At 25.3% G+C, this 14,827-nt stretch overlaps 3 protein-coding genes across 5 annotated transcripts; 2 read left to right on the forward strand and 1 right to left on the reverse strand.

Annotated features, from left to right (window-relative positions):
* Positions 1-606: 606 nt before the first annotated feature.
* Positions 607-2,311, forward strand: LOC107065610 (GTP-binding protein 10 homolog). The gene is made up of 4 exons (XM_015319461.2): positions 607-850; positions 927-1,230; positions 1,313-1,531; positions 1,615-2,311. The coding sequence occupies exons 1-4, from the start codon at positions 812-814 to the stop codon at positions 2,220-2,222; spliced, it is 1,170 nt and encodes a 389-aa protein (XP_015174947.2). The 5' UTR covers positions 607-811; the 3' UTR covers positions 2,223-2,311.
* Positions 1,753-4,085, reverse strand: Tcs4 (Threonyl-carbamoyl synthesis 4). Of its 3 annotated transcripts, none has more exons than XR_016176583.1 (8): positions 3,933-4,085; positions 3,656-3,854; positions 3,319-3,577; positions 3,115-3,243; positions 2,701-3,057; positions 2,173-2,634; positions 1,975-2,057; positions 1,753-1,822 (listed from the first exon to the last, which is right to left on the reverse strand). XR_016176583.1 is itself a non-coding variant. In XM_015319459.2 (8 exons), the coding sequence occupies exons 2-7, from the start codon at positions 3,844-3,846 to the stop codon at positions 2,015-2,017; spliced, it is 1,290 nt and encodes a 429-aa protein (XP_015174945.2). In that variant the 5' UTR covers positions 3,847-3,854; positions 3,933-4,085; the 3' UTR covers positions 1,753-1,822; positions 1,975-2,014. The 3 variants fall into 3 exon arrangements, 1 of the variants encoding a protein (XP_015174945.2); XM_015319459.2 differs by having other exon boundaries at positions 2,324-2,634; XR_016176582.1 differs by having other exon boundaries at positions 1,753-2,057.
* A 3-nt stretch (positions 4,086-4,088) lies between these two features.
* On the forward strand, positions 4,089-14,443 carry LOC107065604 (uncharacterized). The gene is made up of 12 exons (XM_089172532.1): positions 4,089-4,227; positions 4,655-4,865; positions 5,150-5,249; positions 8,124-8,689; positions 8,809-9,680; positions 9,761-9,942; positions 10,028-10,207; positions 10,296-10,628; positions 11,349-11,514; positions 11,610-11,743; positions 12,649-13,170; positions 13,808-14,443. The coding sequence occupies exons 2-12, from the start codon at positions 4,795-4,797 to the stop codon at positions 13,979-13,981; spliced, it is 3,300 nt and encodes a 1,099-aa protein (XP_089028658.1). The 5' UTR covers positions 4,089-4,227; positions 4,655-4,794; the 3' UTR covers positions 13,982-14,443.
* The last annotated feature ends 384 nt before the right edge of the window (positions 14,444-14,827 follow it).

Consider the following 14,827-nt stretch of genomic DNA (forward strand, 5'->3'; position numbering starts at 1 on the left):
GAACTTTGGCGCCATTTTATATAATGCTAAAATTAATGCCACATTTTTGTACTTGTGTTTTTACTATTTACGAACAAATATTAATCATTTATTAAATATTACACGATATTTGAATTATAATAGATTCTAAATTAATCATTAATGATTATTGGATCATTAGCGAAGATAGTTGCGTATAAGAGTTATGTAAGCATGATGATGATGATGATATCATTATCTATTACATCTCAAACAACATAGAACGAGAAAAGAAAATGTACAATATTAAGCTCCTGCATGATTCAATTTCCAGACAGTAATTTGTTTTGTCTATGTTTGTTACTTTATATAAAATGCATAGACACCTGTATGCAATTATACACATATATATATATACTATTATGTATAACATTATAGTAATATGAATTAACCTAAGATAGGCAGAAAATTGAATCATTTTTATAACAGTACTTGACAATTTATATTTTTGTTTATATCATTTTTGATTACCAATTGTTTATCGATTTAAATTATCTATATACTTAATACTAACAATAAGAGAAGAAATAAACATAACATATATTCGATTCTCGATAACTATTACCTAACTATTATAGTTATAATCGATTCTAAATAACTTCGTTACACTTCACGTGCATGTGTGTTTATATGGTAGCTAGTTAGTGGATTGTTTACACAACTGAAAGTGATTGATATGTTATAAAATAATTTATAACAAAGAGATGCAATGTTTTAATATAAAATATTATTGTTTTGATAAAATATTTACAATAAAATAATATTAATATTCGGTAATAGTAATAGTGACAAAATGGTATTTCTTACAAATATTTTAGGTTATGCCTTTAAAGTACGTATGATATATCATATTTAAATGATAAATGAATAAGTTCTTTTTTTTTAATAAAGTTTTATTTATACTTAAGGTACCTAGAAAACGTTTACGAGAAGGATTCATAGATTCTTTGCGCCTTACTGTAAGAGCAGGTGCTGGAGGATCTGGTTTACCTCGGTATGGTGGTAAAGGTGGTTCAGGTGGAGACGTTTATGTTTTATCAAAAGATGAATTAACGTTAAGGGATGTTAAGAAGAAATGGAAAAAAATTAAAATACATGCTCAGCCAGGAGGCAACAGTACTTCAAAAGGAATTTTAGGAAAACCTGGTACTGATATAACTATTGACATTCCTTGCGGTGTAACTGTCTTAGATGATAACGGTTTAAAATTAGGTAAACTTCATTGAGATTTAAGTAATATTTTATATATTACTTATAAGTAATGGTTTGTAAAATTGTTTTATGTTAAATATAGGAGATTTGAATAAAGCAGATACAAAGTTATTAGTGGCAAAGGGTGGTCTGGGCGGTTGTAAAGAAACAGGATTTTGTGGTCAGAAAGGACAAAGTAGAACGATAATACTCGATCTTAAACTGATCGCTGATGTGGGTTTAGTTGGATTTCCCAATGCTGGAAAAAGTACATTTTTACGAGCTGTGTCTAAAGCACGGCCAAAAATTGCAAATTATCCATGTAAGTGCATTTTAACTGCTACAAATTGAATATAGTATATAAATATATTTATTAGATTTTTAAAATTCTGATGTTTCTTTCAGTTACTACTTTAAAACCGCAACTAGGTACTATAATGTACAAAGATCATAGACAAATACCAGTTGCTGATTTACCAGGTTTAATTGAAGGAGCACATGCCAATATTGGAATGGGTCACAAATTTTTAAAACACGTAGAAAGAACAAAATTACTTCTATTTATTGTAGATATTCAAGGTTTCCAATTATCCGTTCATGATTCTCATAGAACCTGTTTAGAAACAATTATTTTACTAAACAAAGAAATAGAACTTTACAAACCAGATTTATTACATACACCTTCCATGCTTATAATAAATAAGATGGATACAAATAATTCTGAACGAATTTATGCTGATATGAAAGATAAATTGGAAGATTTACCAAACACTGTGGCAGAATATCCAGAAGAAATAAGACCCGATCACGTTATAGAATTTGATGATATTGTGACTGCATCGTTAGCTCTAAAAAAAGAAAATGAAATAGAAATGATTAAAGACAAAATACGAAATATATTAGATATTAATGAAGAAAAGAAATTAATATCAAGGACAGAAATTATATCTGATTCTGAATTACATGAGAAACTAAAGGAAGAAGTGAGACAAAGTGGTCCTACGCTAGTTTAAATTTATCTACAACAAAATTTTATAAATTAATAGAAAACAGTTTTAAATCCGACTAAAGTAATTTATGTATATTAAATGTATATACAATACATATAACTTACGTATTTGATTCCATAAACAATTTTTTTTGTATATCTATACGTTTAACTTTTATTTGTTCAAGTTGTACCCTTTTTGTCCAATCTTTTCCTATGGCTGCTTTTTTTTCTATATTTACATTTTTAATTTCGCTTTCACTTCTGAGTATATCAATACCCGAATTCCATTTTTCTACTCCATTCCAAGCTATCATAACACCATTATCGGTACACAATCTTGGCGGTGTCCTGACAAGCTTGTAGTTTAGTTCAGAACATACAATATTCAAAGCTTTTGCTATAAAATGATTACACGCAACGCCTCCTGATACAACCTATAATCATATCAATCGTATAATTCAAATATGATTTAATTTTAAATCAGATACACTTATACTTACTAATGTTCGTTTATCTTCAGGAATTAAGTTTATTTTATCAATAAATTCCATTGCTATTTGCGTTTTCTTACAGAGATGTTTCGTGATTGCAAATTGAAAGCTAGCGGATAAATTATAAATATCAGGAATAAGCATATCAGCAGTGATATTATATTTCTTTTCTTGATCAGTAATATGTTTCACACATGTTGTTAATATTCCAGAGAAACTAAATTGACAATCCCTGTAAAACTGCATAGATTCTTTAAAAATAAACTGATCTATGTCAGATGCTTTACTTGCTGCTGCTTCAACTGCCTGACCTCCATTCATATTACTAAATTCTTTTATAGAATTTAGTTTAAGTCTACGAGCAACCTATAATACATTTGCATATTTTATTTTTGCAATTACATTGATACTATGATAACGTACCTTATCTAAAATTTCTCCTGGTGCATTACTTATAGATGATCCAAGTATAATAAATTCCTCTACATTTTGTACAACTACTAGCATACAATGTCCACCTGATATTAAAAGAACAAGGTAAGGAAAATCTACCTAAAAAGCAATATCAAATGTTATTCTTTATGTCTAATTTTATATGAAGAATAGAAATAACTTATTATTTGAAACCTTCTCTGTTAATCGAACTGTTAATGCATGGGCTTGCATATGATGTATGGGTATAAACGGTTTATTACCAACAAGTGCTAGATATTTTCCAAACCTTTCGCCAATTCGAAGTGACATTGGAAGACCTGGTTTTACAGTAGTTGCAATAGCATCTATGTCTCTTAATTTTAAATTTGCAGATCTCAATGCATTCTCGCATACATCTGTGATATGTTGCCTATGCATTTCCCCAGCAACTGTTGGTATTATACCTCCATATCTACAAATACATTGTCTAAATGAATACAACAGTTTTTAAATAAAAAATCATTATATATTGTTAACATGTTCAAATTACTTTAAATGTAATAAATATTGTGAGTTAATTGCTTCACCCAAAATATTTCCATTGCTATCGACAATTCCACAACCAGTATCATCACAGCTAGTTTCAATTCCTAAGATTATAGCTGATTTTTGACTACAGAATTTGTTTAAACTTTTAAACTTACTGAGTCGAGGATATAAAAATTTCAATCGGGACATCATATTCTTTTCTAAATTCAAAATAAGAATATCAAAATAATGAAATCAAAATACAAAGTTGAAAACAAATTGATAAATTATAAATTTACCTAACAAAAAATACTTAAATATATACAATATATTGTAAATAAATAAAATTTGATACTTTTTTATGTCACAAAAGTTAGCATTGTTTTCTTATAAACATATATTCATACAGTAACATATATACTTCATATAAACATGAGTGGTATTAGAAACACACCGTAGATTATAGACTTAAAGGTTGGTAACGCAACAGAAGTACCACTTTTCAAGTAATAATATGAGACTACAAAGGTTCTAGGTTTTTTACTTTTATCTAGGCTAAGAAGTAGAGTGTGTTGCGACGTCGTTTTAGAAAAGGTTAGCATACTTTATTTAAACAAAGTTTCATTTCTCTTTAATATCGAGTCTCTGCTTTGTATTTACATGAAAGATCACATTCTTAAGGCCATTGTGACAATATGTGAAGTACAATTAGTTAAACATATTTATGGTGTACGTGAATCTTTTTTTGCTGTTTATTTTGCATAATAATTTGTTAACAATACAAGGATTGTAATTAATAACAAGGAGAATTAAATTAGTTCGTTGTAAAATTGATTGGCCAACGATAAAGTGATCAGGTTCAATTTAACCTTAATTGATTTAGTGCCTATATTTCGAATAAATTGAATTGAATTTTTAATTAATACTGCCATTATATAAATAAATAAAAAAATATTAAGTAAATAAATATAAGAATGTAAAAAATAATGATCTATCTATCTATATATATATATATATATAGGGAAAGTACGTAAGCGTATTTAACTGGCCGCGAAAAGTCGAGAGTAAATATAGCTTCATTTTCATTGGTTGAAATAAAGAGCTGATATCGATACACTAGACTTCGATATATCGCAGAGACGATATTGACGGCATCGATCGATGGTAATAGAACGAAGCCATTACAGGTTTTCTTTTGATGCAAAGAAGATAGGACGTACTATGTCGGAACAGTAAGTTATTATTTTCTTTCATTGATTTTTCTTTTTTTATCTTAATACTTTGTTTTTTTTCAAATCTAAATTTCGATAATAATATAATATACGTTATTATATATAAATAGTAAATAGTGAATTTTTATATGTTCTTTTTTTTTCTTTAATATACGGAGGTTAGGGTTCTCGAATACACAAGTGTAACAATGATTCAAACTATCAAGTGTTATAATTATATCTATTATTTAAATATAATTATGTATGTTAATTTTTAATAGTTATTACAGAAATTATTTTTTCAGTGACGATACACTACTTGACGAAGATCTTGGAGATGAAGAATATGATTTGGGCAATGACGAGGAAGAAGCCCTCCTAGCTGATGACTATGAATTGGACAGGGTGAGCATAATGTTTACCCATTATATCCTTGTTAAATAAAATTCTTTTTTTCTCCTCAGCCTATATAAAATAAAATAGAAGATAATATTACGATTATATATCAACATTTAAATAATCGTTAATTTGTTATTGATTAAAGATTATTTTTGTGTGTATATACATTTAAAAATAATCTTATACTATTGTGACATAATTTCAATTGATTTGAATATTTCTATAAATTTTTTTTTTTTTACTGCAAAAGCACTCTTACTATGATTAGTTGATGTATAAATATTTATTATTGCCAAATATTTTTATCTTTCTAGTTGTAATGTAACTGTTTTGAAATGAAATGAAATGATTTGATTAATATTTTACAATATTTGAAAGATCATTTACAAGAGCAAGATTTAAATGTGTTAAAAGAATCTTTTTAATTTTTTGCTTTTTATACAAAAGAAAAACAAAACAATATAATCCATAAGTATTAACAATAATGTGATTTATGTAAATATAAAACAATACAAGATTTTTTTTTTTAAACAGGTAGAGATTATATATTTAATAATTGAATGTTTTCAACGATTACATATTTGAATGAAAATAGATTTATATTGTATCGTGTATAAAAATTCTACGATCTTTTCACTCTAAATAATATTTCACAAGAATATAAATATGTAACATAATGTAATATAAGCGTACTTATCGTTAAGTAAAAAAAAAAAAATGTAAAAAGTCTATTTGTGAATGAGTTACAAAATTATCTCTGGGTACTCATTATTATTTAAAAACAAAAAAAAACAAAAAAAATGTAATAATTTTTTAAAGTACATTTTATTCTTTTGTATATATATATATAACAAAATTCTAAGTAAAAAATATAAAGTGGATTGGATAAATTTGAATTGAAGGTAGATGATCATCCATTTGAAATATATTTTTTACATTTCTGGAAACATACGATATATGTTAAAAAGAAAAAATAGAGAAAAAAAAAGAACGAGTTTTTAAATGATACACCATCACCATAAGTATAAAATGTTATTTTTATGATTATAAATCCTCTCTTGCTTCTTTTTTATTATATATAATATAATAATAGGTACTCTTAATAACATCTGTAAAATGAATCATACATGTATTTCTTCTTGCTTAATTCACATACACATGCATAAAAACCATGTGTACACCATACGTACATGCGTTTATCTTTGCTTGCTTACTATATTCCTGTTAAAATTTGATATATTTAATAATGAAACATGAACAATAATAGAGATCCAAATGTTTTCGATATAACATGGAATAAAAATATCTATTTTTTCGAAAAAACAAAATGACATCAATGGACAATATATTTTTGCTATTTTTAAATGAATGAATGAATGAATGAAGGAACATACAAAAGTTCTAAACAATATCAGATATTGCAAACTTATTAATGAAAGCAACATAATTAACTATTGCTTTTTTATACAACTCTTCAAATTTATACATTTTATAATATATAATATAATGTGTAATTAATCTATGTAGATATCATTCGTTTCATTTATTTATCAAAAATCAATTAAATTTATTTATTATATCGAATGGCTTAATGTAAGAATCAAATTGATAACTATAATTGGATTGTATTTGTTTTTGATTGTGATTAATTGATTGTGATATATTAAATTATTATATTATACTTTCTTTTGACTTATGTTAGTAATGTATACTAATATATATTTTTTTATTGAAAAAAAAGTTCTTTCTATTCATCTTAATATATATCTTATTATTACTTTTCTACATCTCTAATATATTTTAAAGAAATTTACATCTAGCCATTCTTAAAAAATGAAATTTTCATTTTGGATCGTTAATTACTTCCTCTATTTCAAATTAGTCGTTGCATTTGATATGTAAATGTTTATACTAACTAATTTGGAATGGAGGGAGTATATTATAATCGTAAAAAAAAAAAAAATGAAAATGCATGTTTGTAAGAAAATAATGTGTTGAACATCAACCAATAGCATTAAGATGTTAAATAATCATCATTGCAAAACCAAAGATTATAATTCACCATGCGCATAAAAAGTAACAGTAAACAATAATTCAAACAACATTGTAATAATACAAATACAAATTGTAGTTTTCTGTATTAAGCATAATTTATATTTCTGTATTTAATATTGTATTTAAAAAGGTTGTGATTATCGTTTAATTAAGGTTTATCCGATAAAAATTTATTTTCATATATAAAATTGTTCTAATTGAGATATATAGTATACTGTTATGCTTTAAGCGTATGTGCACACGTAGAAATGCAATCTCCAATGTGTTAAAGTTTATTTAAATGCAATGTGTTTACTAGCTTAAATCAAGGATCATATTGTAATATTAAATTAGTGGAAAAAAAAAAAAAAAGAAATGAATCTTATAAGTAACATTGATTTGTTTGTTTTATTCGTTGCATATAAATTTATTTTTTATATGACATAATTATTACACATTTATAACAGGAAAAAATATTGATATATGAATTATAATAGATAAAGTGCGTGTGTATGTATGTATATATATATTTATATTTATATATATATATGTATATACATATATAAAATAACAAACAGTATTATACATTATTTATGCTTGATAATATTTATAATAGTTGGATGTGAAAATGAAAAGATATTGAACTTTTAAGATTTTATATACAACACCAGATATATAATAAAGGTTTGAGGTTGGCATTGTAAAAGGTATAACATTCCAACTATAATTATGTAGTTATTATATTATTATTATGGCTATAACATTTAAGTATTTATAGAATGTAATTTTTGCGATAGTGCATTGTATTTAAATTACAAATATTTGACAATTTAATTCCCTGAGCAGCAGAATAGCTATAAGGGAGAAGAGGAAACAGATGATGTACTGGACTTAGGAGTCACGGATGCTTTGGATGACTTAGAAGGGGAAGATGAAAATGTAGAGTTTAATAGATCAAAGACTGATATTGAAAATCATTTTTATGAAGATGGAGATCAGCAAGACAATGAAACAGGATTTTATAAGCAAGAGAAAACCACTGATTATAATACAGATCAAATCAGTCAATACGAAGCAAACTCTGGTTGTAGTAGTGTTAATATGTCTGCAACTATTGGAAAAGGTGATTTACGAGAGAAACTGCAGAAAAATATGCAAAAAGTTTACATTGGAAATGGACAAGGACTTGAAGATGATGATTGTGAAGAAGCAAAAGAAAGGCGTAATAGATTTCAAAATGAAAGAACAATGATTTCGCCTAAAATGAATAACGATATTCCTGATACTTTGGAAAATGTAGTGACGCCTGAACCGTCCAAACCATCATTCAGAGGTAGAGGAAGAGGACGATGCACAAGAGGAAACAAAATAGGAAGATTTATTTCATCGGTTAGTGGTAATTATAGTCCAAGGTATGTTTCATTTTTTTTATTATTATTATTATTATTATTATTATTATTATGATCTATCTCATTCTATAGACTTTTTACTATTATACGATATTTAACGATGATTTGTTTTTTTTTTGCAGGTTTAGTAATGCACGTGGTTTTGATAATCAGCAATCATTGTGTAGACCACCACTGTTAGAAGCTAGACCACCATTTCTTCTTGGTGTACCTAATAATATACAGAATCAACAGATCATGTATCAACAACAAAATAATTCTTCGATACCAAATTTCCAACAGTTTTCTTTAAATAATCCATTGCAAGGACCTACACATTTTATAGAAAGTAGACCGCCATTTAATCCTAATCAATTTTCAAACTCAATGGGTTCACGAGTAATTACTCCACGATTGGAATTTGGTCCTAGAGGAAATATCGCAGCACCGTTACAAGCTCCGCCTTATAATTGTTCAACAAATCCAACATCTTTTGTACAAATACCACCTAATTTTCAAAACTCTGGAGCAATTATGCAAGATAATCCAAATCGTCATTTGCCAAATACCCAAGCTTCTTTATTACATGGAAATTCTGGTGGATCTCTTCTTGGTAATCCAAATGCAATATTATCTAATAATTCGTCACAAATGTTACATGGTAATCAATCATTACCACTGCAAGGAAATCAAATATTACCGTTACAAGGATACCCACGCCCACCGGTATCCAATCAGGGACCACTGATACAAAATCCCCCTAACACTCAAATGTCTAGTGGTTCTTCTTTTGAGAATAGAGCACCTTTTCAAGAACAACATTTTGAAAATCGATCTACATATGATTCAAGACATCCATATCCAGATCAAATACAGAATAATCAATTTAACAGCAACATAATTCCTCCAGTTTCGCAACAGTCTAATTCAAATTTACCTAATGTAACTTTAACTCCGGGCCATAAAATATTAATCAATCCACATTTCCGAGGCGCTGTACAACCAACCAATGATGGTAAGTTCATAATTATATAAATTAATCTAAACATTTATCTTTATACGTTATTAATATACCTTATTTTATTACACAAATAGCAAGACTTGCATGGGACTCACAACATCCAACACCACTTCAGACCCAAGGTTCTGGAGTCCAATTTAATCAGACTAATATGCCATATCCTAATCAAAATCCATACAATCAGTCTCAATCTCAATCTCAGTCTCAGTCAAATCAGTTGCAATATCAACAGAATTATCAACAGAATAAGAGCGATGTAAGTAACTTATTCTTCTTCTTCTTCTTCTAATAAATCATATGAATAGCAGATTCAATAATATATTCGCATATTTTATTTCTAGGATCCTTATGCATATTTTTCTGATGTATGGCAAGAGAATAAGCCACAAAAGACTATAAATATTAGTCCAAATAAACAACAGTATCCATTGGAAAGTAATTATTCACGTGAAAGTAATTATAACGACAACAGTAAATATAAATCAGATGATCAATGGGAACAAAGAGATAATTATCAACAAGTAAGTTCAAAAATCATATATTTTTTTTTTTATTTGAATGAGAGAATAATTTATGAATATATTTTGAAACAATTATTTTCTATTATAGTCGGAATACAGAGGATCTCATGTAAATTATCGAGAACGAGATTTATCATCTCGAACGAGAAATGATCATACCCATAAACCGCAGCGGCCACTTCCTTCGTCTACATACCGTAATGAAAATTATGAACAAAATCATATGCAAAAACCTAGTAATAGTAGACCACCTATAAATACTGCACGAACGATTAATAAACTACAACAAAAAAGAGTATGTCAAATTTCTGATAAAGAAGCTCCGCCAGAATTAAGCCAGAAAAAGATGAAAACTAATAATAGAAATCTCCAAGAAGTAAGAACCGTAGATACGGTAGGCGATGCAGTTGAAGAGAAAAAAGTAATATTATTATTATATAATAAGATATATGTGCCCATAATTATGAAAGTAATCAAATTATGAATCTTATAACACTTGTTTCGAGATATTTCAAGATTTATACTTGAACACTATATGAATTCTACATAATATTGAAATAACAAACATTATTAACTAACGATTCATTTTTGACAATATCGTTTTCAAATTACATTGAATTTATTTAGTTTAAAATAATAACTGATAAGCTCATTTTTTATTAATTTTGATTTAGACCACTTTCATAATTATGGTCACATATGAAATATATTATGTTATAATATAAAATGCATGTACAATTATTATTACTATTATTTATTATTATTATTATTATTATTATTATTATTATTATTATTATTATTATTATTATTATTATTATTATTATTATTATTATTATTATTATTATTATTATTATTATTATTATTATTATTATTATTATTATTATTATTATTATTATTATTATTATTATTATTATTATTATTATTATTATTATTATTATTATTATTATTATTATTATTATTATTATTATTATTATTATTATTATTATTATTATTATTATTATTATTATTATTATTATTATTATTATTATTATTATTATTATTATTATTGTTATTGTTATTATTGTATTATTATTATTATTATTATTATTATTATTATTATTATTATTATTATTATTGTTATTATTATTGTTATCTTTTTAAGGAAGAGGATAAGGAAGAAGATCCAGAAATGCGGGAGTATAGAAAAAAAATGGAAGAACAGAAACGTTTGAGAGAACAAATATTAAAAGAAAAAGAAAATAGAAGAAAAATGGCCGCTATGGAAAAACAAAATGAACAGATTAATAAAATAGAAACTAATTTCGTTGGTAGATATCTTTATTTTCTTTTGTTTTTTCTTTATATATAATAAAAATATACGAGATATAAGAAGAAGTTTTTAATATTGTTTCATATTAAATAGGTACAGAATGCAAACAACAAGAAGCAAAGCCAGTATCGGTTCTGTTGGGAGTTGTGAAAGATCCTACACCAAACAAAGGTCGACCTGGTGTAACTAGGGGGCGAGGGCGGGTTATCAATACACAAGCCACAGAGGTATAGCACTAAATATCATTATATTTTATATATATTTGAAATATGTGAAAAGTGAACAATTGAAAAAATTAAATAACAATTAATTTTACATTTTATTTCTTGTCAACTATATATATATATATATATAAATAACGCTATATTTGCTATAGATATATTTCAATAAAAAATTCAATAAATTATGTTTTTATTATCAATCATATTAATCACTTTTTATATATATATACATACTCACACGCATTATATAATATATGCGTATATATATATATATGAAAATGCAATTATACGCGTAATTTATATTATGCACTACGTATCTGTGATAAATTTTTAATACGACATTTGATATGATTATATTTTTAATATTACACATATATTACATATATATATAAGTTTATATATATATATTTACATTTAAATTATATATATAAATTTATATATAAATTAATATATAATATATAAGTTTATATATATATATATTTATATATCATATTTATATATCATATTTATATATATATAATTTAAATATAAATATTATATATATATAATATAAACTTATATATATATAAAGAAATATATACATACAAATTTTAAACTTTTATTGTATTTTTTACTTTCACTTTTAAATAAATATATTTTAGAATACATTTTGTTTTCTTTCTTTTCCTCCAAATGTTCATATACTTTTGTTACACATTATTTTACAATTCTTATTAAGTTTAATTAGGTATTTTGTATCATATAATTAATGTCATTTTAATATTGTGATTAATATTAAATAATAGAAATATAAAATATATTTAATATAACATATAATAATATATATATGTATATAAACTTTTTAAGCTGATTTTGTGATATATATATATAATTATTACGAATATCATAATTAATGTTTATTTCTGTTATAGGGAACTGAAAGAGCACCTGGCATGCGAATTGTTAGAACTATTCAAACAATACAACCAAACGATCCTTCGGATGGACTTACGATTAATAATCAAAGCAGTGATAAAGTTTCAACGATTAGACAAATTAATCCACAATGCGGCACTAGAAGAGTTGTAATACCAAAATCCATTCAACCGTCTAATTCTCAAAAAATTGCAACGTCTATACAAAAGACTGTCTCAAATTTACAAAAGGGACAAGGTTCTGGAACGAATATACTTCAAAAACTTGTACAAAATCAATCTGGTATTTCAAGGAAATCACCAATTGGACAAAAAATGGGTAATATCGATAGAAGCATCGCTCCAAAAGTTGTAGTAAACGCTCAAAATAATCAAAGAATTGTGCTTCAAAAAGTTATGGTATCGCCCAAAAAAATAATGCCAGAAATTAAAACAAATACTGTTAAATTAGAAAATTTAGCAGCCAGTACTTCAGTGGCACAAATTAGACGTATGTGTCAAGGAATTGGAACAATAGAGGTGACTATTTTTGCATGTAATTTATAGCAAATATATCATCTCCTAGAGTAATATGCTCTAGATTATAATTATAGTTTATATTTCATTCATTCATTTACAATTATTCATTTTTGTTATTAATTTGTTTTCAAAATATTGTTGAAAGATTGAAATTCTATAATTTACAAAGAGTACAAAATAATAATTTTAAGTACAATTAACATTTGTATCTTTTATTTTTAATTTATAATTTCATTGTAATAAGAACAAGAGACTGTTCAGAAAGACTGTGTAGGCTTTACATTTGAACGCAAGATAATTTGTGTAAACACTGTAATGATATTAACATTATGTAATGAATTATATATTACTTCATATACACTACGATTATATATATATATATATGATTATTTTTTTCTTTATTATTTTTTTATTTTTATATTCAATTATAAAACAAAACATTTGTAAATGTCATAAAAGTATTTGATTTTTGTTTAAAAAAAAAAACCTTGTAAAAATTGAAAACCTTATAATTTCATGATTTTTATTTATTATAAACTCATCCCTGTTTCTTTTGTTTTTTTTTCTTTTTTGTTTAAATAAATATAATTAAGCGAATATTATATAATAATTGTCTTTTTTATTATTCGTGTTGTAGAGTATACACATGGGCGAGGGTAATGCAACTATTGTATTTAAAACACAATCCGCTGCCATGGTGTTTCATAAAAAATATCAACGTAAAATGCTCGATCTATCGCTGATAACCGTTCGTCTTATGCCACAAACAAATATAAACAAAGCAACAACTGCAATTGGCAAAAAGTCTTAAAGAAGATGACAAAGAAGAGATACTCTCTAAATGGAGTATACTTTTTAGCTTATAGCATAATAAATATATTACATTTAATATTAATACAATTATACCTTCATAAATCTATTGTCAATATTTATTATACTCGCATTGCCATTTTAAGGCAAAGATATGTATAAACATTTGATATATATACTCAAATTATGTGTAAGAATAAGTCGAAAAATATTTTAAGGGCATAAAAAAAGAAGAAGATAATACTCGATATATCGAGTAGAAGAAGAGAAATTGTAGAAAAAGCTACTACAAAAATAATGATATCACTGTGGACTAGATTATTTGAAGTCAAAGTCTGTAATATAATTATGTATTATATTGTATAATCGCTAATATGCCAGATAATTAAGCGGTGATTAATGAATTTGTATATAAAGAGAATGTATATTTCACATATAATATATAAAATTAGATTAACTTATATTTAATGTCTTTATGTATTTAACTTATTAAGTTTCTTTTTATTTCTGTATGGTTATTGATTAATTTTCTTTTTATACTAACAAATAGCTTTGGTGTCATCTGTAGAAATTCTGAGAATATTTAATTATACGTTTTTATTTTTTATAAGTTTCTATTTATTTTTTTTTATAAATTACTTGACTATATACATATATACAATCTTTATTAATTGTAACGTTAAATATTTATACATACAAAATATAATTATTCATATATATTTTTATTCATTTTCTTTCTAACCTATAAATGATTATCATATATAAACGCATATATGACGACGCATCGTTGCACGTGGATCGAACAAAAATCTAGGGGAAAAAAAAATGGCCGACATATTGTTATAGT

The sequence above is a fragment of the Polistes dominula genome, unplaced genomic scaffold (assembly GCF_049000335.1).
Source record: "Polistes dominula isolate Pdom_NZ unplaced genomic scaffold, Pdom_raw_medaka contig_23, whole genome shotgun sequence".
In the NCBI taxonomy this organism is placed as follows: Eukaryota; Metazoa; Arthropoda; class Insecta; order Hymenoptera; family Vespidae; genus Polistes; species Polistes dominula.

What these genes read in the sequence shown, in the direction of transcription:
- LOC107065610 (XM_015319461.2), top strand. Translation starts at nt 812, where the DNA reads ATGGTATTTCTTACAAATATTTTAGGTTATGCCTTTAAA. An exon ending in TTTTAGGTTATGCCTTTAAA is followed by an intron (nt 851 to 926) that starts GTACGTATGATA and finishes TTTATACTTAAG; the next exon opens with GTACCTAGAAAACGTTTACG. An exon ending in AAAAATTGCAAATTATCCAT is followed by an intron (nt 1,532 to 1,614) that starts GTAAGTGCATTT and finishes TGTTTCTTTCAG; the next exon opens with TTACTACTTTAAAACCGCAA.
- Tcs4 (XM_015319459.2), bottom strand. Translation starts at nt 3,846, where the DNA reads ATGATGTCCCGATTGAAATTTTTATATCCTCGACTCAGTAAGTTTAAA. An exon ending in CAGTTCGATTAACAGAGAAG is followed by an intron (nt 3,244 to 3,318) that starts GTTTCAAATAAT and finishes ATTGCTTTTTAG; the next exon opens with GTAGATTTTCCTTACCTTGT. An exon ending in TTGTTTATGGAATCAAATAC is followed by an intron (nt 2,058 to 2,323) that starts GTAAGTTATATG and finishes TTCTTTTTTTAG; the next exon opens with AGCTAACGATGCAGTCACAA.
- LOC107065604 (XM_089172532.1), top strand. Translation starts at nt 4,795, where the DNA reads ATGGTAATAGAACGAAGCCATTACAGGTTTTCTTTTGATGCAAAGAAG. An exon ending in ATGACTATGAATTGGACAGG is followed by an intron (nt 5,250 to 8,123) that starts GTGAGCATAATG and finishes TTCCCTGAGCAG; the next exon opens with CAGAATAGCTATAAGGGAGA. An exon ending in AATAGAAACTAATTTCGTTG is followed by an intron (nt 11,515 to 11,609) that starts GTAGATATCTTT and finishes CATATTAAATAG; the next exon opens with GTACAGAATGCAAACAACAA.